General features: G+C 33.4%; 5 protein-coding genes across 55 annotated transcripts in view; 3 read left to right on the top strand and 2 right to left on the bottom strand.

Annotated features, from left to right (window-relative positions):
- The first annotated feature begins 454 nt into the window (after positions 1–454).
- LOC128874380 (putative 3-methyladenine DNA glycosylase) lies at positions 455–2,708 on the top strand. Of its 2 annotated transcripts, none has more exons than XM_054119126.1 (5): positions 455–731; positions 927–1,119; positions 1,192–1,401; positions 1,484–1,693; positions 2,313–2,708. In XM_054119126.1, the coding sequence occupies exons 1-5, from the start codon at positions 636–638 to the stop codon at positions 2,699–2,701; spliced, it is 1,098 nt and encodes a 365-aa protein (XP_053975101.1). In that variant the 5' UTR covers positions 455–635; the 3' UTR covers positions 2,702–2,708. The 2 variants fall into 2 exon arrangements, with proteins under 2 accessions (XP_053975101.1, XP_053975102.1); XM_054119127.1 differs by having other exon boundaries at positions 2,355–2,708.
- Positions 2,709–2,793: 85 nt separating this feature from the next.
- LOC128874375 (vacuolar protein sorting-associated protein 18 homolog) lies at positions 2,794–7,654 on the bottom strand. 2 transcript variants are annotated; one of them, XM_054119119.1, is made up of 19 exons: positions 7,512–7,654; positions 7,178–7,361; positions 6,958–7,115; positions 6,661–6,837; positions 6,503–6,550; positions 6,115–6,304; positions 5,922–6,043; positions 5,643–5,858; positions 5,444–5,560; positions 5,260–5,372; positions 5,081–5,192; positions 4,830–5,012; positions 4,435–4,752; positions 4,226–4,361; positions 3,928–4,149; positions 3,712–3,863; positions 3,530–3,627; positions 3,154–3,465; positions 2,794–3,029 (listed from the first exon to the last, which is right to left on the bottom strand). In XM_054119119.1, the coding sequence occupies exons 1-19, from the start codon at positions 7,590–7,592 to the stop codon at positions 2,966–2,968; spliced, it is 3,003 nt and encodes a 1,000-aa protein (XP_053975094.1). In that variant the 5' UTR covers positions 7,593–7,654; the 3' UTR covers positions 2,794–2,965. The 2 variants fall into 2 exon arrangements, with proteins under 2 accessions (XP_053975094.1, XP_053975095.1); XM_054119120.1 differs by lacking the exon at positions 6,503–6,550 and having other exon boundaries at positions 2,795–3,029.
- Positions 7,655–8,622: 968 nt separating this feature from the next.
- Positions 8,623–10,349, top strand: LOC128874385 (DNA-binding transcriptional regulator BolA). The gene is made up of 4 exons (XM_054119132.1): positions 8,623–8,764; positions 9,096–9,343; positions 9,951–10,019; positions 10,110–10,349. Exons 1-4 carry the CDS (start codon positions 8,734–8,736, stop codon positions 10,185–10,187), a joined length of 426 nt encoding a protein of 141 aa, XP_053975107.1. The 5' UTR covers positions 8,623–8,733; the 3' UTR covers positions 10,188–10,349.
- On the bottom strand, positions 10,291–14,210 carry LOC128874376 (set1/Ash2 histone methyltransferase complex subunit ASH2). Its single transcript, XM_054119122.1, has 11 exons — positions 13,925–14,210; positions 13,601–13,750; positions 13,339–13,517; positions 13,080–13,252; positions 12,656–12,830; positions 11,622–11,827; positions 11,350–11,527; positions 11,083–11,227; positions 10,867–11,002; positions 10,547–10,798; positions 10,291–10,462 (listed from the first exon to the last, which is right to left on the bottom strand). Exons 1-11 carry the CDS (start codon positions 13,945–13,947, stop codon positions 10,358–10,360), a joined length of 1,722 nt encoding a protein of 573 aa, XP_053975097.1. The 5' UTR covers positions 13,948–14,210; the 3' UTR covers positions 10,291–10,357.
- Positions 14,211–16,266: 2,056 nt separating this feature from the next.
- LOC128874370 (calcium-activated potassium channel slowpoke) overlaps positions 16,267–25,552 on the top strand; it is a 110,583-nt gene continuing 101,297 nt past the window's right edge. For all 49 annotated transcript variants that reach the window (XM_054119072.1, XM_054119116.1, XM_054119105.1 and 46 more), the window contains exons 1-2: positions 16,267–16,501; positions 16,881–18,126. In XM_054119072.1, coding sequence (XP_053975047.1) covers positions 17,824–18,126 — 303 coding nt within the window. In that variant the 5' untranslated portion in view covers positions 16,267–16,501; positions 16,881–17,823. The remainder of the gene's footprint in view (positions 16,502–16,880; positions 18,127–25,552) is intronic.

The following is a 25,552-nucleotide window of genomic DNA, read 5'->3' on the forward strand; positions in this document are numbered from 1 at the left end:
ATCTCCTTTCAATGGGAGCAATATTTAAAGCGTGCAATTAAATTGGAACAATGTTTTCCAAACTAGGAACGGTGAACTCCTATGGGTTAGCGAGTACGCAGATTTCTTTCATATTTATTTATGTGTATTATTTAATTAAATATTACTAAAAAGTAGTGTGTAATTCAATTCAACTTTAGTGTACCGCCAAAAGTTTTTCTTCATTCAGAGGATATCCGATAAGTTTGAGAAACACTGCTGTAGAGAAATATGAATAAAGATCATCTGATTTTAATCAAATAATGTTAATTAATTATTCAAGTAAGCTTCAGTTTCTTTCAATTTGCGAAATATAATTTGATTGAATGATGTTTATCTTTTATTCATTATATACGATTTGAATGCATATCAAATGTTTACCGCCAAATCTTTCCTCTTTCGCGCCTGCGTAGTGGCAGCGCTGATTTTTCCCTCATATACCGCACGAGAAACTGCTCTGTAGTTGAAATTTGAATTTGGCAGACTTCGTGCCCGCGTAACGCGATGTGGAATTATTATTAAGTGTATTGCAATTTATATCGTTTTTTGTAGAGAATATTGTTCGACAAACGTTTAACAGTGTTGTGAAGTTTCGTTTTGTGTGGTGTGTTTCATCGATGAAGAGAACGCGGTTTAATACAAAGGCAAAGTCGGGCAATGAAGGAATACCAGTAAAGGATACCAGTAAAGATGAAACAGGAATGGAATCGAAGGTTCGTTATAACCACGAAATTTCGTAAAAAATATATCAAATAGGTTACGTTATTTCTATGTACGTTTCTTTTCCATTGCATATTCGAATACAAAATGCAATTGCTTCACTATTAATATCTGAACATTCAATCATCAGCATATTAACGCTAATATACTTTATTTTATGATAAATAAAGTATATATGTTTTTATCAGGACAATGAATATCATTTAGAGGTACAAGCTAAGAATTTACTTAACGAAAAATTAAATAATTCGTTAGCAATGTTACAAACTCAAAGTGAAGTTATCGATACTGCAAAGTCTTCTAGTACGTCATCTTCAGAAGATGTTAAGGCTTCTGACAAAAGTGGAGAAAGTAAACTTAATTTAAAAAGCTTGAAAGACAGTAAGTTAGTTTAATGGTAGAATATTAAATATCAAATATGATATTTAGTTTCTATATAATTCACTGATGTAGGGAATAAAAGAGTTAATGAGGAATTAAAACCAAATACACGTCCTGCAAAAAATAAACCTAGGGCTGTAGTAGATCTTGAAATGATGAAGGAAGAATTAAAACAGTTAGAAGATCCACCTTTAAGTACATGGGAAAAAGAGATATGTTCTAATAGGCTGCCATTCTCATTTTTTGATTCCCCTTGCGAGGACTTAGCTCAAAATTTATTAGGTAAATTGGTTAACTACATTTTCTTATTTTACCTTCTATATATGTGTTTGGATCAATATAGACAAATTGTTTGTCTATTTAGGGAAAGTACTAGTTCGTTACCTTGAGAATGGAACTATTTTAAAGGGCAGAATTGTTGAAACAGAAGGTTATTTAGGTGTGGTTGACAAAGCATCGCACACATATCAGAATAAAATTACTCCTCGTAATATACCAATGTATATGCCACCAGGGACTATCTATGTATATATGACCTATGGCATGTATCATTGTTTCAATATATCTAGTCAAGGTGAGTGTAAGTTAATAAGAATAGTAGAATGAGTTTAGCCCCAAATGCCACAAACTAAAGTAGTTAACATGTTCACTGCCCAAAATCCATGTGTGGATCATAGCAGTTTAAACTCAAATAATTATAGTATAGTATAGTATTATAGTATAAAATTAAATTAGAGTCAGGAGCATATGTGCAAATCAAGGCAGTGGAACCAATACTTGGTGTTGATTATATGGAATTGCTAAGAAATATGCGATTAGAAGAAAACAAAAAAGAAAAAAAAATCATGGAAAATGTTCAACGTATTAAACAATATGAACTTTGTAACACTCCATCCAAGATTTGTACAGCTTTTGTTATCGATGAAGATAGTTTCCATACAAAAAAAATTTACGACTGCAATGATTTATGGGTAGAATGTGATCCTTACATAAAATCAACAACTATTGTAGCAGCACATCTTAATAATGATTTGAAACATAATGAACAAAAAGTGTGGAGATATTATGTATTAGGAAGTTCTAGTGTTACTCAGAGAAATATTGAATCCGAAGAACATGCTTATGATATCTAACAATTTGTATCATCTGTATCCCACATTCTTCCATATAGTAATCTCCTGGTGAGATTTTAGGTAAGGGGTGTGCTGTTTTAATAAGAGCTGTCGAACCCTTAGAAGGTATTGAATCCATGGCCAGTCAACGAACTTCAAAGGGAGCTAGTGTACCTAAACAACCTATGAAAAATTTGAAAACACATGAATTGTGTAATGGTCCATCAAAGTTATGTATGGCTTTTCAACTCCATAAAAAGCATAGTAAATACTCCATGTGTTCTTGGAAAGGTTTGTGGATTGAAAATAGCAACACAGATGAGAAGATTAAAATTGTAAAGTGCCCTAGAATAGGCATAGACGGCTATGGAGTAGAGTGGTCAAATAAACCATTACGGTATTATATTTATGGTAACAAAGCCGTGAGTAAACGAAATAAAGAAGTTGAATCATCATTGGGATTAAATTAAATTAATATATTGCATGTGTTTATATTGCTATTTACGTGCGTGTAAAAGATTGTAATGTCTATTTTATATTATATTAAAGTTCCTTAAATTTTTTTTATTCTTGCATTTATAAATTATAATATATACAAAATAAACAGTTTTCATATTCAAAATGGCATAATACAAATATTTCTTTTATTAAGAGCAATAATTTGTATAAATAAGCATACTACACAAAGTAGACGAATATTTACTGAAATAATTTACAAGCGAATAACTTATTATTTATGTCCATTCCTTCATTACTCTCTCGTAATCTTCTTCTTCGATAAATGGTTTATTTATAGATCTGCAATATAATTTTTATTTTTTTAGTATAACAGATCTCAGAATAGTTATTTATATGAAAAATGTAAACTACGAAACAAGGGAACCACATGAGGTTTAATGAGTTGTCTCTTCAAATTACTCACTCTATCATAAGTTCTCCACAATATAAACATTCAGAGGCTACCAATTCGTCGATGTCGGCCTTGATTTGATCTTTTGTAGATAAAGATACAGATCCAACTGATGTAGTATCTTCCGGTCTGTTCGAAAGAGCGGTAAGTTGTCGCTGCAGATCAGCTAGCTTTGTTCTCTGATCCATTGCCAACATAGGTGTTAGTGCAGCTACAAGACAATCGCTATGAAATCTATGTCCACAAGGAAATACATAAAAAGGTCGTACTACTAATTGAAAATCACAGATCTTGCATGTGTCCTTTGCATGTATAAATGTACACCTGAAAGGAAAAAATAGTTACATCGCGGCATTGGATAATCTATTATTGTTTTTTTTTTATCCACCTTGTTCTAAACTCTTGTATATCCTTCCTAATAAGCTCAGCAGCTTTTGTTGCTTCTTGCATTTCTTCTTTGAGATCTTGAATATGTTGATTATATTCCTGTTAATTGCAATTGAAATATATAGTAGTAATTCCATAAATATTCAACAAATTAATGGCATGTTACACATAAAATTATTTCACCTGTAACGAATTGCAAATAGCATCTTTAAAGTGATCTATAGTAACAAAGTCTGAAAAAAATGGTAGTATATCTTCTATCCTGACTATATCGCAATCTTGTAAAAATTTCATTGCTTGCTGTATATCATTTTTCTCTCGAACCACGTGTTCAGCTAAAAGTTGAATTAATAAGAATTAGACACCTCAAAGTTTCGAATTTATACTTGTATCAGTTACCTATTTTCAACCATAACTTTTTCCGTAATTCGTCATCGTGATCAGAAGGCATAGCAGCTATTTGTTTAGCAAGGTCAACACTGCTTGTCAAAGCTAAATCAACTGCTGTTGTCCAGAGTCCAAGTAAAGCAGACAATTGCACACATGCTTTGGTTAAACCAACTTCTTGGCATAATCGTAGCGCATAGTGCACATCATAATGTACCATATTTATATCTTGGCCTGAAATGACATCAAACATTTCAATAAAATATATTTTTTTTATATTTCATTCCGAAAAGTTTACTATGAAAATCACCTTGAGAACTAATATAACGCATTACTTCGTCTTGTTTATAACGAGCGTATAAAGACAATAGGAAATTATGAATTGCCTGTTCCTGACAGCTTTGTTTATATACACAAAACTCTAGATATCTGATTACTTCCTTTGCCTATAATACCGAACGATATTTTTACTTACTATAAACTGTACGAAAATGAAAATGTAAACTATAGGTATCTTACATGTTTTTCATCACTATTACAAGACACTAAAGCTGGAAGAAGTTTAGATGGCTTTAATAATGAACCTTGTGATATCAAAGCAGTCACTGTAGGGCGTGGTAATTCTTGTAAAAGAATACCAGAGAATTGATAAAAGAGATCTCTGTTACTTTGACTTTTTAAAACTTCAAAGGCTTCTAAATAATTGTTTTTGTATAAATGCTGACGTATCACTTCTTCATAATTGCAATGCATTATAGTTAAACGTATAAGATTATCTTTATCGCCGTGACTTGCTATTAAATCGTATATAGTACTACGATTCCTTTTGATGCATTCCTAAAATGAAAATAATTTTTTATATATTCAAGAAACTACAAATTTTATAAAGCAATGTAGTATTTTTTAAATTATACCTCAACTTGTGGAATAGCAAGGAAACTATCAAATTGTTTTTGTAATTCTAAGTATCGGGAATCGTGTAAATACGATGTATTATTACTCCGTAATACACCCATTTGATTCATAAATAATTCGATCACCCATACAACAATCATGGTTATTTGTGTTTTATCTTGTGTTTTCAATCCTTCAAGTTTCTATGAATAAAAAGTTGTGTTGGTTGTTTCAATTAAATTTCAAATAATATCACAGAAGAATGTAATACCTTCTTAAGGAATGTTTTTAAAGCCTCTATTTGCCATTCCTGTAGAAACTTCAAAGAAATTTCTTCAAATGATGAATGAGTATCAGCATAAGTGAGAGCACTCCTTTCATATCTGAAAAATAATGTGTACATAAGTCTATGATCATGTCTTAAATAGTAATACAGAAAGTTCGACATACTCTTTATTTTTAAAAAACATTTCTGCTTGCTTTACAAGTACTTGATCTATGTGTGCTGGATTATCTTTACAATATTGTTTGGCAAGCTCAAATTCACCTTTATCAATGTAAATCTGCATAAGAATAACAACGCACGTAATTATTATTATAAGTAAGAAATATTTCAGTACACATATTAATTTACCTGCCAAACATTTCTGTCTTCTCTATTAATTTTGTATTTGAATACTGCGCGCTCGCTATATGCCCACACAGAACGAGTCACATAATCTGTAGTAATGTTCAGTAAGTTTCCAACAGCCTATGAAAATTAAAATTGTTCTAATAATATAATTAAGATTCAAGATGACATTCATGTTATATTTTGTATTCGTTATACATACGTCATTGTAAATATCTTCAAATATCAATTCTTGATTTAAAAGGGATATGCCTTTTACATGATCCGCGTAAAGTAACAATGCATGAAATTCTGTTAAAACAAAAGACAATGGAGCAGTTGTTTCTTTTGAGATGTAGTTTCCCATGAGACTTACTTCAGGAGATCTTAACATTTGTCGATTTATTAACATATTTTTCGGGTCTACCTTTGAATTGACCTAAACAAAGTTAAATTCTTTTGCGTTATATTTTCGTGTATATTAAATTTGAATAATTTTTACCTGGGCATACAGGATACCAGTTTCTGTTAACCAACCAAATGACTTTGGTAATGCACCAAGTGCAGGATAATAAAATTGCATTTTAGAGTAAGGCAAAGAACTTATTACGTCGGTAAAGCTTTCTGTAGAAATGTTACTTCTATAATTATTGTAGATACTGTTATCAATGCAAATGTATGTAACCAAAATTTACCTTCCACATTCAAATACTTATTGAAAACTTGTTGCAATAGAGGTTTTTCTTCTAGATTTTGTACTGATCCAATATATTGATAAATGCGAATAAGAGTAGTGACAATAATTATATATGTATCAGTATTTGGTATTTTATGGAATTCTAAACCAGTAATTGGTGGATTGCTGTTTTTTCCTATATCGAATACCTATAAAGTATATATAACAATGATAAAAAAATTGTCACTTTGTAATATTTAATATTATTTATATTGCAATTGATTATGATTTTATGGTGTGAAAGCAACTATTGATAAACTAATATCATGAAAATGGACCATCAGAATTTATAACAAAAAAATACTATAGGTGTTTTGCACATGCAGAAATTTTGATTTCAAACTCACCAATCCTTCTACCTCTTTAGCACCATAAAGAGGTAAGTAGTTAGGAAGCTTCGGAAATAATTAATAATGGTATAAGGGAAGAACCTCTATTAATATGGACTGAGAATGTATACTAATAATGATACACTTAAAAATTAATTTTACAATTTTGTTTATACCTGACGCCAATATTGCTCCAAACTTGTATTGAATATTTTATCACCATCTAAACCAATTTCTGTTTCGAAAATAAGACCTTTTGAAGTTCCCAAGAGAATTGGCCCTGTGGTAGTTTCAGAGGAATTTGCATAGTTCCACCCAACAGCAGTAATTTCATGTCCTTTGAATTTACCTGCCTAAATGAAAACATCTTGAAAAATGTATACTTTCATTAAAGTAATACATCCATATAAAGTATCTCAAAATTTTATAATATTTAATATAGTACACTTGCTGTGTTTATTCATCTCATGTACCTGTTTTAATTTTGTTGTCTTTTTATGTAAATAAAATAACTCAGGTGGTGGGTTATCTTGTGATTTTGGAGTCAAAGTAATTAATAAATGATTACCCAAAGGATCAAGAAACATCCCTGACATTTTCATGTTTAGTGCATATTTAGATATATCAATCTCTAAAATGAATATACATTGTTATAAGCTTATACACTATTAAAACACTATTCAAAATTTCTACCTTCTGGTGTATCTGGATGTTTCATATCAATGCGTAGGAGAATATTATTGGCCATAGCAATAACAATTATATTATTATTAACAACAAGATGTACAATTTCATCAGGTGGTAAAAAATTAACTTTCTTTTTTATAAAAATTGGCTCATCATCTTGTAATTTCATTTGGATAAATCCTGCTGTACTCTAAAAATGCAATAAAATATTCATCCTGTAATACTTATCCTTAATAGAAATGAAACAAGAATATAAGAACACAACATGTTTTCTTTAAATTTTTTATGAACTTGTTATAATATAGTCTTTCAAACTTGATCTATGTATAAAAGAACTTACAATATCGGGACGAATTGGTGGTGCTTGCATTTGTTTTGACCGTTGAGAGGCTTGTTCATATTGGTCAAACATTGATGTCATATTGTTGATTTATTTAAAACTGATCACTTTCCACAATAAGAAATAAATAAACTCTATGTATACTTTACAGTTTACACACAAAGTAGGAATTTCAATATACTTTTACTTATACATTAAAGAAACTGTACAATAATTTTAATTGCATTTAATTTTTCATTCCATAGTAAACATGACTCATTAATGAACTTTTATCAATTGGAAACGTACACGAAAAGAAATTTTATACGAAATAAATAACCTTAATTTTTGCATGATACATTGTCAATATTATTTGAAACCAGAAATCACACATACATCATTAGCAATTTATAAAACATTGTTTCTATAGAGCTGTATAAATTTACAATACGCTCTTATATTATTAAATGAGTTGTCAATGGGGTGTAGAAAGATGGAACTAGTACTCAAGATTAAAGGGACTCTATATAAACATGGGCGTTCAGGACCGTGCAAGGACGTGCTTGATTCTGAAATGTGATTGGTTTGTGTTGACAAATGTCATTATATAGTTTTCCGACTTAACCTAACTTTACAGGAATCAGCAATAACAACATAGGAGATACAACATTATTTTTATGTGGTTACTAGCTTCGTCGTAGTATTTTACTACACCCATTCAACTTATGATAGAGTGAGTTTCTTTCATACACTTCATTCAATAAGAAATGGGACTCCAGTAACGTAGTCACAGACGGAAAATTTCAATAAAAAATAAATAAAATCCAGAAATTTTGTATGTGTTACAAAAATATTATTATTGTACAAATACACGACGTAAAAATGTAAGAAACATATTATACGCGTATCATGTGTTATTCACAGCCACGTGGTTTTGTTTTGATCCACTTCAGCTTATGGACTTTTCATAATTTATACACGAAGTACGAGTCTATAGGACTTTTATAGACATGTGTATTTAATTAATATAGTGCAAATAAAATCACATGACTGTCAAAGAATTTCATTGGTTTGTTTATTGCGAGTCTAGTCAGGAGAGTATTGTCAAATAGTGCTCCAAATAGAAAATTGCACTTCATTATAGACGAGGAATCTTTGTTCGCAACTATTTATATATTGAAGAATCCTGAGAGAAATTTCATCATACGAAGTGTAATTGATAAAATAACAGGCATCTTAATCAATGTTTAAAGCGATAGCATTGATAAGGAAAAGTAAGTGACACTTCGTACAGTTTTACTGTCGTATGTTTATTTTGTTTTATTATTGTATTAAATGTCAAACATGTAGGTTATGTTTTGATTTATTATTTTAGTGAACAATACACCGAAATTCGATTATTACTATCAATACAATACAATAAAATAGTTAAGTAGAGCAATTTCGCATATAATCTAGTAGTATTATGATTTCACATCACTTATATTAGCATATATATTCGTATATAAATAATTGTATAATAAATTTTTAAAAACGTCACATTTTTCTTACTATTCCATTACATTATTATATTATTTTGGGATTATATAGTATTTAACTTTACAGACATAGGATGTATTCATCTGCCCTCAGTCAGCTATAGGAACACTTTTATTTCTTTACAAAATATGAGTACTGTAATACAAAATAATCCAATAGAACTTTCAATTAGGAAGAAGTTAACAGATTCTTTAAATCCATCTTATGTTGAAATAATTAATGAATCTTATATGCATAATGTTCCTAAAGGATCTGAAACACATTTCAAAGTAATTGTTGTGTCTGATGTGTTCAAAGATAAACCACTTCTCAAGGTAATAATCTGAATGTTCATTCATAAAATTCGTGAAGTAATTAGTGTAATAAAATTTTGAGATCATATTCATATTCACATAAATGAGTTTAAACCTTATATTTAAGTCACACAGAGCTATTCACATTTAGATCTTGATTTTTAATTTGATTTTGAACAAATTTGAGATTTCCATTTAATTCGAGTTTTATCTTGTCTCGTAATTCCGGAATTTCAATTTTCGAGACTTCGTGCAGTTTTATTTTTCTTACCCTAAATCCTGTGTGCAGCAACAAATTTACACATTCACGTGTACATTCGCGCATACGCACAACTTACCGAAGTAGAAAGTTTCCTTAGCGGTTCTTCTTACGAGTATCAGATACTACGTAAATATTTAAAAAAACATAAGAAAATAAATATACACAAAATATTGATCGATTTTTCATGTGTGTTTGTTGTTTTTTAACAAGTGTACATATGGTGCTCCATAAGATTGCCTAGACCTCCCCTTTTGTTAATGGCTCTTCCATAGATAAATTCAATAAAATAGTATTTACTATATGTTAGTGTTTTTCGTTAAAAAAAACATGAAAGTTTATGTAAAATATGTAATTTCATTTGTTTAGCGCCATCAAATAATAAATAAGTTATTGGAAGCAGAGTTAGAAGGTGGGGTGCATGCATTATCAATAGTAGTAAGTACCAGAAATATTTTCGAATAGAGCCTAGGTTATAGTATAATATAGTCTAAAAATATATTTGTTGTACCATTTTCTTTGTTAAAGGCAAAAACAGCTGAGCAATGGGAAGACAACAGTAAAATAACTCCAAGTCCAGCTTGTAGGGGTGGTTTCGGAAAATAATTGCTTAAACTCTAATAGTGAAATTATGTTCATGCTCAAATAATGTGTAACACTCTAAATTAAATATATTCTTCAATAGCAAATTGACGAATTCAAATTAATGTGTATTGTAAAAGATATTTAATCAAAATCGAATTAAAAATAAAAAAGAAATAAAAAGTACATTAATGTCATAAAGCAAAAGTATCCAGTCTTAACTTTCCCTCGTTTTCCGTGAAATAAAGCATATCGGCCATAGATTGTTCTGCGATCGCTTCTTCTGCTCTATCGTGCATCTGTAATGTATGTAACGTTTATAAGTATACTTGTACCTTTTAAATCGTTTACATTGTGTTTCCTTATTTTAACATCCTACATACCCCTCTAAAAGTGATATCAGTTGGAGGACATTTAAAATTCGGTCCAAAGTTTACAGAAACAGTAGCACTTTTATGAATGGATATTGTAGGATAATAGGCGCCTTTGTTGATATCGATAAATGCTTCCCCTTGATTTACACCATTTTTATAAAACGTAATTTTACTGCCGTCTAGAGGTTTTAAAGCCTTAAGTGCTTCAGGTACTTGATCCTTCTCCTCGTAATAAAGATGACTTTTGAACTTTACTAAAGGCTGATTTATAAATTTGTATTAGACTCTGAAGTAATAAAGTACAGTAAACATATATATCTTTCACTCACTCGATCTTTATATGTGTTTGGCAAATGGGAAGCATCGTGCGTATCGGGTAAAGTTATCACAAATCCCAAAGTATCACCTTCTCCATAACTGTTACTGTAATGTTTGCCTCTACTTTCATGAAACCGTGTACCTTTTCTATTAACAAATATACGTGGTGATGTTTTTATATAAATACTTTTCAGTACTTACATTCCTATTAATGTATTTAATTATACCTAGATCTCCACGAATATCCAAATTTATCATAGCCAAGTGGAGCTTGTAAATTAGCATATTCTTGACCCCATCCTAGCCTAGTAGCAGAACCTTCAGGCATTTCTTCGATAGTTGCTTCCCAGTACCATGTTCCTCTACATACATCTAAAAATGTTAATATCAGTCATGTAGTATGTAGTGTATAAAACATAAAAATTTATTTCGATTCGATTCACGTTTATTGAAATAGAAGAAAAACATATAGCCGGATTATATTTCTGACATACTATGTGTAGCTCTGACCATGCAATAGCCTTTTTCGCCGGTAACTGCCAGTCTATCTTCGGAAACTCTGAGCTGTGGAGCTCGATCGTGTAGCGCCAGTAAAACTGTACTTGGACTTAAACCTCTGTACAACCATCCAGGAATAGGTTTTCCAGCCCAATCACTGCTCTCATCAAATTCCTATACAATAATATCGACTCTAATAGTAGTATGATAAAGTATTGTACTTGATAAAATAAGATATGATAAATAAAAAAACCATTACTTAACATACTTGTCTAAATGGTGCATGAGGATCAGGTTCAGCAAGAATATATCTGTATCCATCTTTGTTAAAAGGATGTTCAAGAGGGTATCCATGAGCAGGTAGCTTAGGAGCTGCCATATCAGAACCTCTGCCTTTTTTACCAGGTCCTGTACCTGTTCCTTCTCCAGGAAACTTACGTTTTGCATTACGACCGCGAAGTCCTCCAAGTGGCACTAAATTTTCCATAATAGTACTTATTAAGCTAACCACGCAATTAGTTTTAAAACGTTATTATCGAAAATATGTATTAATGCAAGAGCAAAATGAAACAAATTCGTATCCAATTCTAATTGCAAAGATTTTTGTGTGTACTATACTAATAATTGTTTATAGCAATTACTATTTTAAGCCATGTTTTGATGTTGAATCTCACTACAATCTACTGAAAAGTACAGCTTATTTGTCTTATGGACATTGTGATCAAGCAGAATGAAGTATGATATCACTGTACTGATTAATATCCGGATAAGATAAGAGTCAACTGAAATAAAAGTAGCAAAATTGAGTCTAATGATAAAAGTAGATATATACAAGGTGGCACATAATTCATTGTACAACTGATAAGGAAATGATTTTTAAAAAATGCATCTATAATTTAATCCTGTGGGTGCTTTCAAAAATTAATGATAAGAGTTATAAATAATACAACAGTTTATTTATTTAATTAAGGGCCCCTAATAATTTGTATAAATTGTTAAAAATATTACATGAAAGATTATGTTCGATAAGTTAACAAGCCATGAATTAATTCTAATATAATTTTTTAATTATAAAAAATATTTATTGCTTTCTGTATCATCACATACTATTTATTAGATATGCAATCGAATTATACCATTCTAACAGATTGATAAAAAGTAAAAGGGAAGTAGGGAAAAGGGGTTTGTGGAGGTGCTTTATTTAAAATTATAGTTGAGTGCATGCATATTTCATGAACTTACAAATTCAAGTTTTTCAAAAATGTAATGACATAATTACATTTGATTCTCAATTATACTTACCAACATGTTGAACACCCATTTCGGTTACCTTTAAATGACCACCTTTAATCATGGCTTCATAATTTGGTTTAATCATTAGGAGATCAGAAATCATAAGTCCAAACAATTGACCATCAGAACCAGTTTCTTCAATAGCAAATAATGTTCCAACATCTTTTAATAGTGCTCTATGTATCTGTATTTAAATATATTTTACATTTTTTTTTAAATAATATTGTAGTGGTTTTAGGGTAAGAAATACACTACACTATAAATATTGTTTGTTAAAAAAATATTAAAATTCACTTCATGGACTACAGTATACAATTCCACTTACAACAATATGCAACTTACATAGGGAATTTAAGAACAAATTAGTAGAATAGGTAGAAGATTTTTTTTTGTATGATTAATAGATATTACTAATACAGGAAACATTACTTACAGTGGCATGCCAAGATTGAGTGACTCTCCGTGGCATTGTAGTCATACTATCCCAATGGCACTCAATGAAAGGAATAATGTCTTTATCCTTGTGAAAAAGTGTTCTTTGTTCACTTTCTTTCTGAGCCATTTGCAACAGATTTGCTATTGCTGTCACACACATTTGTGGAAAAGCTAAAATGTCAAAGTCTTGTAATATGTAATCAACAAGTGAACAAGTTATGGATAGTAATCGTATTGCTATTAAAATATAGTCTTACGTGCTTGGTTTTTTTTGAAACTTTCTAAACCAGTGGGAGAACAATTTTTGCACATGAATATATAATTCATCATAAAAGGTACTAATTTACCCAATTGATATCCAATACAAGATTCATGAAACCATCTCGTACAGCTAGCACATAATAATTCTACAATATTTAGGTTTCTTTCCTTTCCACTAAAAAAATAGTGAAAGTTTATAACAATCTGTCGTATATTTTTGTGTATTACATGCTTAAATATTAATTTAAAGTGAATTACCAATAACAATTTCCAGTTTCATTGTTCCGACCATTAGATTTGTCAGTATTTTCTTCTGTTTTATGTTTCTGTTTACTTTTATCATCAGATTTTATTTTCATTTTATCTTCAATAGACTCGGATTGTGGCTCATCCATCTTATCGATTGGACTGTAAAAAAATATTTATATTTAATTGTACAGTTTATGAAACAAAATAATAGTACATAACCTCAAAACTGTTACATGCATCACTCGTTTACAAAATATTGTATCATTAATCGTATTGAAAATTTAGTGTTATTAGAGTAATTGTTTATAGATTAAATAATCATTGTAAAAATACCTTTCAAACTTCTCTTCTGACATGTCTAACTTAATAACTTCGTATTGTTTTCAATGTGTTGCTAGCTACCTAGACTTAACTTAGATGTTGTACTTATCGTCGTACAATAACAAATGTATGAAGTGTATGTATGTATATATGTATACAATCACACTTTTATTACCAAAATCACAGTGTAAATTAATGTTTAGAATGTTATTCATCATCCTGTATCAATAATACGCTACCATTAATTCAGAAATACGAGGATAAGCTAATCCCATAGTATTACACACAAAAGATAGGTTAACATTTCGTGTGTAATCGAAGCTGAATGAAATAGTTAATGTATGAATGAGTAATATGAGTTAATATGAATGAGTGGTTAAAAGTATACTCACCCTTTTACGGGATGATTTTCTTACATAGAATTAAGTTGGAAAAGAGAAATGTAATTAGGACACCACATGTGAATGCTAATAAGATTTATTACATTGCGCTTTATTAGTATTACATAGTAATAACACTTATGAAATACAACTGTTAGCAAACTGAAAATATTAGTAATACTACACGACAATTTGTTTTAAAGAAGAAAACATTTTTCTGTCATGTTATTATTGAAGTATAAGAGTATGTACCTTGTAGGATCACTAAAACGTTTTTTATGTAAATAAATTTGATATATCTACAAGAGTATATGTAAGGTAAGAATATATCGACAAATACAAATATTATTTATACAATTGATCTTGATTATTAAATTATGCTTTGCTCCAAATTATGTAAAAGTAACGGATTTCAGTATTTTTGTATCATCGGTAATTTTTACATTTACGAATAACAATTGCGATAAATTGTGAAAATTGTACGTATTTTATTGTAAATATTATGTATAATATTAAGTATGTCCATATTTAACGTGTCTTCTAAAAAGAACATAATATGTACAAAATTCAGTAATAAAAAATTGCAACACAGATCGTCTTTGTATAATTTAATCATTTATACTTAAGATTTAAACCTAAGGTCGAGCCATCAGTTGGTTTTCGTATTTGATAAAACCGAAACTAACACGCCGAGAATAGCTTCCGCCATAGCTCGAGTTTTAATAATTCAAAGTCGGATCGCGCACAATGCAATAAAAGCAAGAGGGAGTACAGGGGTGAGCACACTCGAATGATTTTGTAATCGCAATACATCTAAACCCCTGAATATATGTATACGGTGCTTAGGATCACGTAACGAACAAATACAGACATTCCCTTGTATTTTGTATTCAATTCATGGAGAATATTAAATATTCTTGAAACTTGTCTTCGATGCGTCGTCGAATATTAATTGTATTATTTTATATTATGTATCTGATTAATAAAGAATACTTATATTCCATTTTACTGACGCATATACATCATTGTTCCAGGTTGTGCTTACGTGGGATTAATATGGTGCTTGCTCTTTAAATCTAATTTCAACGAATAAATAAATTTTCAAAAATATATTCAACCCATTCCAAAAACTTCTTAAAACTCGATAAATAATGAAATCGATACTTTTATGAGCGCAGACAAAACTGATATGGAACATATGAATTTTCGAATTTTATACGAATAAATAAATAAATAATTTGATACGTAAATTTATACAAAAATTGCAAACCCCCAAAGTGTTTATAAACAACAAAACCTCTAAATTCATAAAGGAGCGATTAAAAATGTTCTAATAAATCGTACAAAAAAATTACTTTTATCCTAAAGTAATCTATACAAAATTTAAAGAGCAAACACCCCACCAATATCATACCCACGACCGCACCGCACACTGAACCGCTCCAGAAGAAAATTTATTCGGGATCCGCATAAATTCATTACCCAGATTAAAACCGACTACCATCGAATGCCAAATGCCAACATATCCAACATTCACCGAGTGCGTTCAGCTTGGAGATATTCAAGCATTCCGTATTCGACTCTGAAGCCGAATAAAACGATTCGATACATGCACGCCTAGCGAAAGCAACACGCGAGCATCGAAGCTTTCGACCGCGTACGCCATGAAAACTAATGAAGTATTCGTTACTCCGGGTACTCTTTCGGATACATTTCGCTCGAATACGTTTCTGGGTGGGGAATACCACGGGCCAGTGGTATTAATGTGATTTATGCGCGGCCATTTGTAGCCAGTTCGGTTGTCGTGTTCGGGAGATGCAGCAACAGGGGTTAGATGTGCTTTGGCGTAACCACGTCCGACGTGGCGGACTCTGGCGGTAAGCTTTCGCGACCGGTTCTCCGGAAGTGGTGGGAGATAGACCGTAGCAAGAGAGCGTGCGTCTACGTCAGGGAAAGCTCCGAGCTTATTGGTCCCGGTCCATTGTTGCGTATTGATTGCTGCGGAGCAGTGGTATGGTCGTCCGGACACTCGGTCGTTCTCATCGCCGTTGTCGTCGTCGCCGTCGTCGGTGGTACAGTCGAGTAGGTTAAGAAAGCGGGACACGCGTATAGATAGAGCAAAGTTCTACGTTTTGTCGTGATCGAAAGCGCGTTTCGTCGCGTACGGTTCATGATTCGCGTTTAATACAATATACGCACGTAAATACAAGTATATATACATAAATATATACATATAATGTGATATATGACGTGTGTGAGTTTATGTATGTGTGTGCGAGTGTGTGGTGCGCGCGCGTGTATGTATTTATTTATTTATACATAAATATATATATATATATATATATATACATATATACATACATATATACTTATACATACTTATATATATATATATATAGATAAGTATATATATGTATACATATATGTATATATTTATGTAGGAATGTATCTACGAATGGGTATGTATGTATGGCGGACGTATATATGTATGTACGTATGTGTATATACGTGACCGCACGCGTATGTAAATGTAGTAGTGGTGTCAGTGGGTTGTTTTCTTGTTGTTTTCTATTTTCTCTCCTTTCGAGATTGGAACTACCTGCAGCATTAACGGCGGCGGCGGCACAAGCTGCCGCAGAGTGTGACGACACCGTGGTGATCCTCGAGCTACGGGCACCCTCGGCGACAAGGGCCACCTGGGAGAGTCTAGGAGCCTCCGCGATTCTCGATACAAAATATCACGGACGAACGAGAATCGTGGAATCGACGGAAGCATGCCCGGAGAAACTTGGAGCGAGGGGCCGCGCGAGCCGTGCCAGCCGATCGACGAGCAGAGATCATCGAGATCCCTGTGAATCCGAGGACAGTGGCGCGGAGGGACGAGAGATATATCAGTGAACTTCGTGTACGGAGAGCTGGTGCGATCGGTTCGAGATTGGGTTCGTGTGATATATTCGTCGGGACGAGTCAAAAAGAAAAAAAGAAACGAAAATCGAGCGGAAAGGACGACGGAAGGGGGTGAACGGAAGGAAAGCGCGAAAGGGAAAGAGTGAGCGTGTGATTGAGCTGAGCGAAAGGGAGGGAAAGGAGGAGAAAAAAAAAGAGAGTCAACCCCCCTGAAGGAAAAGTGGAGCGATAGAGATTGAACGACGACGGAACGGGGGTGACCAGGGGGGGGGGGACACACAAAGGTGTTTGGGAGAAGAAGTAGTGTCACCGTCGGAGGAGGGAATTCGGGTAAGGAGGGCGAGGGTGGTGATTAGTGAGTGCGTACGGGACGGTGAAGCACAGGAAACGGTGGATAAAGGGGGTCCGGAAGAGGGAGAGGAGATCAGTTTGTGCGCGCAGACCGCGAAGAAAGCTCGTGGTCGGTTTGGCTGCAACGAGTCCGCGAGGCTTTGCGGAGTTGCAGCGCGCCGTGCGCCCCGTGGCAGCACGAAATTATGAAGCGCATAAAGTGTGCCCTGCTGGCCACCGTTTTTGATAGCCGCCGGTGAATGTGTGACCCGGGGGCAGCAGAGATCCGCCGTGATGACGACCGAAGAGACGACCGAGCAGCCCCCGGTAGACGACTGCCTAAAGGAGCGGAAATGGTGGTGCTTCCTGCTGTCGAGCATCTTCACCTTCCTCGCCGGGCTGCTGATCGTGCTCCTTTGGCGTGCGTTCGCCTTCCTCTGCTGTCGCAAGGAACCCGAGTTCGCTCCAAATGACCCGAAGCAGAAAGAGCAGAAGGCGAACCGCCAGGGCAAAGAGTTCGAGGGGACTTTTATGACCGAGGCCAAGGACTGGGCCGGTGAACTAATTTCCGGACAAACCACCACTGGACGTATCTTGGTAAGTTGATTATGACTATTACTCGTTATCAAACTGCGGATGTTTATACAATTATGAGAAAGTGATCATTTGGGAGAACCGTATGAGGATTCGCGTAAATGTGAAAATGTAAATACGTATTAGACCGTTTAACAGAGAACACGTACCTTTATTTAAATCTGAATTCGTTATCTGAATCTATAGAAATATAAATCTGCATTAACATCCGCACTTATTATATTCAAATCGAAGATCAGATGTGCTCGATAGATTCAGCATCCAATGGGGAAATGAATATCGTGGGCAATACTGTAAAATTCATCCAGTTTTCACGCAAACGCATGCCACAGAGGGTGCATTTTGATACGATATTCCGACGTTTGCTTCTTCAGGGGTCAAATGACACACTGATAGTGGCGAAACGTCGGTTCTACGTATTCTCTGTTTCATTGAGTTCCAACATGAACATAGTACTTGTTCGATTGTAAGATCAAATGTTCGATACCAATGGTGCTCGAGAGGCTCAGTATCCTCGATTAATAAATGTTTGTTAAATATACTCATGGAGAAACAAGCATGTATCCTTCCAAAAGGACACATACGATAGAGGGAGTCAAATAGCCTTCTAAATAAATTTCATTCATATTCTGGTCAGCTACTAACGTTTAAGAGGTTCAATCACGAAGAAATAGTCTCGTAAACGGATAACTCACTTACTCCTTCATTGCATATTTTATTCCGTTTGACTAAAGGGGTTGGATCCACGGGGATATTAATTTCACGGAGGAGTATCTAAATCCTATAAAATTCCCTTGGCAAACATACTTGAATTGGCTTTATCGAGTCCCTACCGGGACTCATTACGCGTTAGAGGACTAATAACATCAACACGTTCTTGGAATATGCAAAGCCTTGGCGGATAATGTGCTCTTCGATTATTAGAGCACGGCTCTCTGTCGTAGTGTTTGTTTTATTTTAGCGTAGCACTTATTTGAGTGTGAGACCAAATGTTCGTAACCACTCCAAGAGCTTTAGCAAGAAGAAGTAGTTGTAAACAGATCACCATTTATTACGCAAGTTAACTTACAGGGAAAAGCTCTTTATACGGAAAAACGCTTTAGAAAAGCCACTATTATTCATTTTGTTTCTGGACGAAAAGATACCTGAAACCATCTTAGAACGTAGCAAAGAATACTTCTCTTCTGTTTTCGAAAAATAATTATTTTACTAGCTTCAAGAATAATTGTTTTACTTGTTTCCCCATGTTTCGCATAAGAAACTCGTTGGGCAGTAGAAATATTATTACTTTACAACTCTAGTCTTCCTCGTAGGCAAATTATGACTCCGCAAACTCAAGGAAGCCGTTAGCCGCCGAGTGAAATATTCACGTTTTTAAGAATTTATTTCTCGAAAACGCGAGAGAGGCGCCTTACCGTTTGCTACTTTCGGAGCTTGGGCGTTCTCCCCCTAAAAAGAAATGAATAAAAAACTAGGACCACAGTTCGCGGTTTCCCCTTTTTGGCCCTCTGTTGCATGAATTTTATTTCACCTTCCTAAAGACCAAATGGAAATTATTTACTCGTTATTTATATATCCGTGACTCAAATGCTTCGAGTAAATAACGAGCGGCTGAACCTGCAGGATTATTAAATGTACCCACGAGGAAATTGCGAAAATCCTGTAATATTTCCCCGGCGAACTTTACATGGATTGTTGTTAATGAGTTTCAAATCGGTCACGCAATTCGATAAAGTGCGGTGCATAATGCAGCCGAAGCTTCCATTATCTGTGTCGATAAAGAGGCAAGAATGTTCTCTTAAGTAATGAAATGAACGTTCACATTGATCGTTCTCGGGTAGAATGCAATAAACACCAGTAAAGAAAGTAAGAAGAACAAGTAATGGAAACGATTTTCTCATCAATGTTCAGTCTTCGAATTTTCTAATTTATGAATTCTTTTATCTGGCTTATTTTCTTAAATATAATTCTGTTATATTTCTCTTTTATATTCGTCTTAGTAATAGAGCCAGATTAATTCTCAAATAATTTTGAAAATATCGAGTTCAGGAAATCGAAAGTTGAGAACATCTGATATGGTACAGATTGTACACAGAGAGTATCCTTCGGAGCGAGATGTGCTGACCTAATAAACTGTTGACGGTTCGTGTTGTGACACTTTTTTCTTTCGAATCTCTGTATCAGCCTTTGCCAAGTAACCGTTATATTTATTCGTATGGATTCTGCGTTGGCTTTTACTTTCTGTTTACCATCTTCTATTTGTTCGTTATGAGAACAGATCGAATAGCTGAGTCAGCCGATATTTTTGGATATCTTCTCCTTTCTTTCACTGTAACGATTTTATTAATATTTCAGTGAATTATATATGTACGAATGAGAAATCAGTATCACGAGTACAAGATTGTTTGTAATAGTAATGGAATGAGCCTTCGGTTGTAGCCCTCAATCACGTGTATCAAAATAAACATGAAATGTACGGTTACGTGCGGATTTACGACGTAATGTCTCTCCCGGTAATTTCAGCAAACATTATTCGAAATGTCTTGAGATCGGGTCATCGTAATGGCACTGGAAAGAGGAAGAAATATCAATTCTGGAAGGAGTTGCGGACCGTACTGGGTCAGACGTTCAGTCAGCCTTTTTACCCGCTGCGACACGAAGCAAGAACGATTCGTGCTCACGATACATTCCCCTTAGCTCAGGACTGATATCTCTTTTTCATTATAGTACATTGTCTTGAGTTGCTGAATTTTTATTTTTATCCTCGATAACCTCTATAACGCCTTGGAAAAATATGCAATTTTATTAGAATAAAATATTGGTCATATTCACTCCCAAGTACAGTGAAATGTTTCTCTGACGAGGTAATAAAAAGCAAAATTGGAAAAAGAAGCTTTTGTGTATAGAAGGTGAAAATTAGCCTCTTAGTTCTCATGATTTATAACAATATCATTATTTTCAGTAACAATTTACTTAAAATTTAGGTTTGAAATGACTGACAAGAGCTAGATAGAATTGCTATTATTTTCACACTTTTAATTATTCATATGTGCTACGTAACTATAATTCCATGTTAATTATTGTTGCATCAAATACTTTTCTAGCTTAAAATTTCAGTTACTTACCTTCTAAGACAGCCTTGAAAAATGACTCCAATTTAAAATATTGATGTATTTGTTAAATGCTACTAAAATATGTATTGTTTATATTAAACAAGCGTGAAATTTTGTTATTATGTCACCATAATTACGTTATGATAATTACGTTCATGATTAAGACCCGTGTCAGGGTTCCTTTTCTAAGCTGTACCGTGAGGGCAAGCACATTAAAAATCTTGTAAAGTGTGCCGTGAGCTTAAAAAGGTTAAGAACCTCTACTCTATACCTCCCTTCATAGTCTTTAACGTACATGCTTGGCACAGCAATTTATTGCACAGAATTTCTATTATGTGCTACATACAACTCTCGTACGCTTGTTCTGCACGCTTTCATGTCGCCACGTCATCCTTCCAACTTCCAATCAACATTATCTTAAGTTATCTCGTCGGCCTACAACATTTAACGCTACACTTTTGTCTCTCAGAATTTCGCAAATATTACTTACCTCTTATTCTGTTTAAAGTTTTCGACGAACAGTTTTCTGAAACTACCATAAACTAAAGAAGGGACGAAGCTATATAATTCATGTTTTCTTCACTTCTGTAATCCAGATTAATTTGTTTTTGTACTTTTGGATATGTGCAACAACTACAACCGACGGGCTTGAAAAGTACAAATTACTTTTTCTCTGGCGTGTATTCATCGATGACAGTGTTTTGAAAAAGATTAATAGTTGGAGCAATTTTTCACAGCAATGATTTATTCTCATTTGTTTTCTGTTCATTCGAGTCGAGCGAATAATGTTTCAGCCCATTGAACATTGGAAACTAAGCATTTCACAGAAAATCCAATTACAGTAAACGTGTAATACGAACTTTGTTCCTAATAATTTTTATTTATATCCTTTTATTATCTCTGCTACGTTATATGCTGTTATTTATATTCATAGTCTTTTCATTAAATGCATATTTCATTTCTTACTTTTCATAATTCGTTCGTTTCTCTGTTCCATCTCATTGTTAGCTTCATTTTCTCATTATGCGTTTGAAGGAAGATTGTGTTAATAGATTAATAATTTTATTATACATCGTTAGCTCCGGTGGATTTGTGGTTTGATTCAGTTATAAGAAATCATCCAAATTCACAAATGGAGAACGAGTCCTTTGGTACGAGTATCGTATAGTTTATGAAACAAATATAGTAAGGTACTTGAGACACACTCAAGAGGTTTGTTAAGCGATACCCTTACTTACTGGGAACAAGCAGCCAAATGTGTTTTTCCCTACTGAAAAGCTGTCTGTTGATCCGAGAGCCATATTCAATAGAGGATTAGAATCACCTTTGTTGTTTTTTATTGAAATTTTTTCTATTCATACTCTCAAAATAGAATATTTAAAAAATATGATACACCTTCAAACACTGATCGGTTTTGTTACGTAGCTTTGTTCGTAAAAAAATGAAGTTAAATAACAGAAATATTGGTATCACACATACTGAAATTGAAATTTATTTATCCGTGCGACATAATAAAAATGTATGTTTATTTACTAGAAGAACGTGGTCGCGTCTTTGAACTTACATACATTGTTCTAAAAATAAAGGAATATTTTTTGCTCTATTGGATATCAATCGATAAAGCGCTTCTCCGAAACGTATTTATTTACACTTTCTAGAGCGCATAATAAAATAATACAGATTAAAACGTTTCCTCTTTTTTGCATTTTATCTGGAAAGTCTATTTCAAAAAACACGTCAAAATTCTATTTCGATACAAATGTACATTGTACTTTTGCCAAACATATTTACTCAGACTTTACGATAATAAAGTAATAAAATTCATCTTTTTTTCTATCCTACCAGAAATATTAATAAACTATCATATACTATATATCCGTTAAAAATAGTAATGAAACTCTTACTCCTTTATCAAACGGTGCTTCTTGACTTCGATAGTGGCACCCATAAAAAGATAATAATTTTAGTTTCATCGCAGAAATAAATTGCATAGGTTCTTTATCATGCAAGATAGTACTCGCGATCGATAAGGGAGGATTGTCTAAATTGGACCATTTTCGAGATTTTATTATATAGTAATACTCCTAAACACTGAAAATATTTCGACTAATCATTATTTTATACGTTTGTTAGTTAGAGAATAATGAAAATACTTTCGATTCGTTCGTTAGAAGTATTCCAATATTAGAATGCATATCCTATAAAATTTCATTTTTCGAGTTATGCCATTAGCAATGCCACGAAGCGATGTAACGTGTGATTAAATAATTTAGATGGATGGCATAGCTGTCTACGCGTTAAATCGTCTTTATTCGTTTTCAACTATGCGTAGAGGTTTATGAGCGAGAAATTAAATGGCCTGTAGGTTATGGTGCGTTCAACGGGGATCGGTACCAATTCGTCCCTGAATTGTTGACACCCTACGCTCAAGGACACTACCGTCTTTGCCCCCTAGCGTTTTTTTAACCTCACTGTATTTCCTTCGCCAAGTATTACGTAGCTGGTGACCCAGTTTTCGTTCGTGGAACCAGACACGTCGTCGACTGAAGTAGGGTGCAGTTTCTACGCAGTGCGTGTTCTCGCAGGGTGTGTTCAGCCTCTCTCTATCTTGAAGCTTATTAGGCTAAATATTTCTCATCCTACAGGAAAAATACTACCTCTTGGATGTATGAACAAATATTATTTTAAAGGAATATATTATAGAAGATATTTAAATATATCGTAAATTAGGGCTGAACACTGAAGAGTTAATTTTGGAAGAGTATCAATCTTCAATAATAAAATAGACGTAATTTTTATTGGAATGAAAATATTGTATTTCTAGATTGCTCCAGGACCAATGAAAATGACGTTGTCAAGTTTAATGTTCTTCCAGAAGAAAAACCATTAATATTTTAGTTTTATTTGGAACCCCAATAAAAATGTATTTTTTTCTGGTTTGCAGTGTCGGTCGAAATTATAATTATAATTAAAATGGTACGTTTTTAATATACATTAATCAAGAAGAAACCTGTTCGTTTAGTCCTCCTTATCTCGACCATCGTTGTACCCAAGATGATTTTACCTACCGTTAAACAGAGTAGAAGAAAATGTTTCTATGCACTAGCTCCATAATTCCTTAGCGAAGAATTAACATAAAATTATTGACCAAACTTGGGGAACGTAGAAATTGTCAAGATATTGCATAAATCTGTTTACGAATCGGGAAAGGGTTCCGAAGAACAATGGCAACATCGAAGATGATTTACGAGAAGGCTGCTGTTCCACATCTCGACTGGAAAGAAATATGGAGCACGTTCAAATGATTGCTGACCAACTGAATCTCGGTAAAAGCAGTGTGCACGACATTCTGCGTGAACAACCGTTGGATCCCTTACCGCGATAACGCTCTACCGCACTGAGTCCTACTTGTTGGCGAGTTTATCAGAAGAAACTCGTTGGCAGTATTAGAACGTCCACCGTAGTTGCTGAACTTATACTGAATATTTTATTTTAAAATCGAAACACTTTCGAAGGAATAAATTTAAATATAAAATTTCTAATAAGTTGAATACGACCGTTGAAATTAATGTTGAATATTTTTATTAAGTGCAATACAAATCTTCATTTTTGGAAATGACTTAAATTCATTGGTGATTATTAAAACCATATTTTCCTTGCAATGGCTGCTTGAAGTGCACAGCGAACTAATTAGAGCTTATCAACGTGTCGATTAAAATGGAGGACCTTTCGCACCTCGAAATGAAGATAAATGGACTTACATCACTTTTATAATGAACCGGTCACGGTAACAACCGTGTCATTAGTCATTAGTCCAATTAACGATGAGAATAACAGTTTAATTAAACATGCGCACAATTCAGCTCAACAACTCCATTGATTGTTTCTAAATTCAGTCAATTCGAGTTAGATGTATTCCATTTTTTTTATTGATTGTTAGAGATATTAGCGTAACAGAATCTAGGACAGTCTACTTTTGAATTTAAAATACCCCCGTTCACGTGACGTGTACACTTGCTTGAGCTTGCGTTATTTTTATGCTCGTAGTTAATTTCTTCAGTTTGTCCCAATTCGATAGTGCATATACGCGTTTTCTGCTAAGAATTGTGTTTCTAGGTGAAACGACGCCGTGCAATTCGAATAAATTTGACATTAGGAACCTTTACACGAGGCTACACTTTCTGTTACATTTCCTGAACTCGTTACATCGTCAAAACTTTCCTTAACGATCCTGTTTAGGATTGTTCGCAACGTAACTGCGAGGGCAGCGAAGTTGTTGCCTACTTTTCGTCTAACAAGACTCGCCATCCAATCGA

The sequence above is a fragment of the Hylaeus volcanicus genome, chromosome 3 (genome assembly GCF_026283585.1).
Source record: "Hylaeus volcanicus isolate JK05 chromosome 3, UHH_iyHylVolc1.0_haploid, whole genome shotgun sequence".
Taxonomy (NCBI): Eukaryota; Metazoa; Arthropoda; class Insecta; order Hymenoptera; family Colletidae; genus Hylaeus; species Hylaeus volcanicus.

Bases quoted from the DNA above. Each gene is read 5' to 3' on its own strand.
- LOC128874380 (XM_054119126.1), top strand. From the start codon at position 636: ATGAAGAGAACGCGGTTTAATACAAAGGCAAAGTCGGGCAATGAAGGA. The intron at 732-926 runs GTTCGTTATAAC...TGTTTTTATCAG, and splicing joins AAACAGGAATGGAATCGAAG to GACAATGAATATCATTTAGA. The intron at 1,694-2,312 runs GTGAGTGTAAGT...GTGAGATTTTAG, and splicing joins TTTCAATATATCTAGTCAAG to GTAAGGGGTGTGCTGTTTTA.
- LOC128874375 (XM_054119119.1), bottom strand. From the start codon at position 7,592: ATGACATCAATGTTTGACCAATATGAACAAGCCTCTCAACGGTCAAAA. The intron at 5,373-5,443 runs GTAAATTAATAT...ATTCTTATGCAG, and splicing joins AAGACAGAAATGTTTGGCAG to ATTTACATTGATAAAGGTGA. The intron at 4,362-4,434 runs GTAAGATACCTA...TCGGTATTATAG, and splicing joins GTAATAGTGATGAAAAACAT to GCAAAGGAAGTAATCAGATA.
- LOC128874385 (XM_054119132.1), top strand. From the start codon at position 8,734: ATGTTTAAAGCGATAGCATTGATAAGGAAAA. The intron at 8,765-9,095 runs GTAAGTGACACT...TTAACTTTACAG, and splicing joins GATAGCATTGATAAGGAAAA to ACATAGGATGTATTCATCTG. The intron at 9,344-9,950 runs GTAATAATCTGA...TCATTTGTTTAG, and splicing joins AAGATAAACCACTTCTCAAG to CGCCATCAAATAATAAATAA.
- LOC128874376 (XM_054119122.1), bottom strand. From the start codon at position 13,947: ATGTCAGAAGAGAAGTTTGAAAG. The intron at 12,831-13,079 runs GTAAGTAATGTT...ATTTAAATACAG, and splicing joins CTCAATCTTGGCATGCCACT to ATACATAGAGCACTATTAAA. The intron at 11,003-11,082 runs GTATAATTAAAT...ATTTGTTAATAG, and splicing joins GGATATTCGTGGAGATCTAG to AAAAGGTACACGGTTTCATG.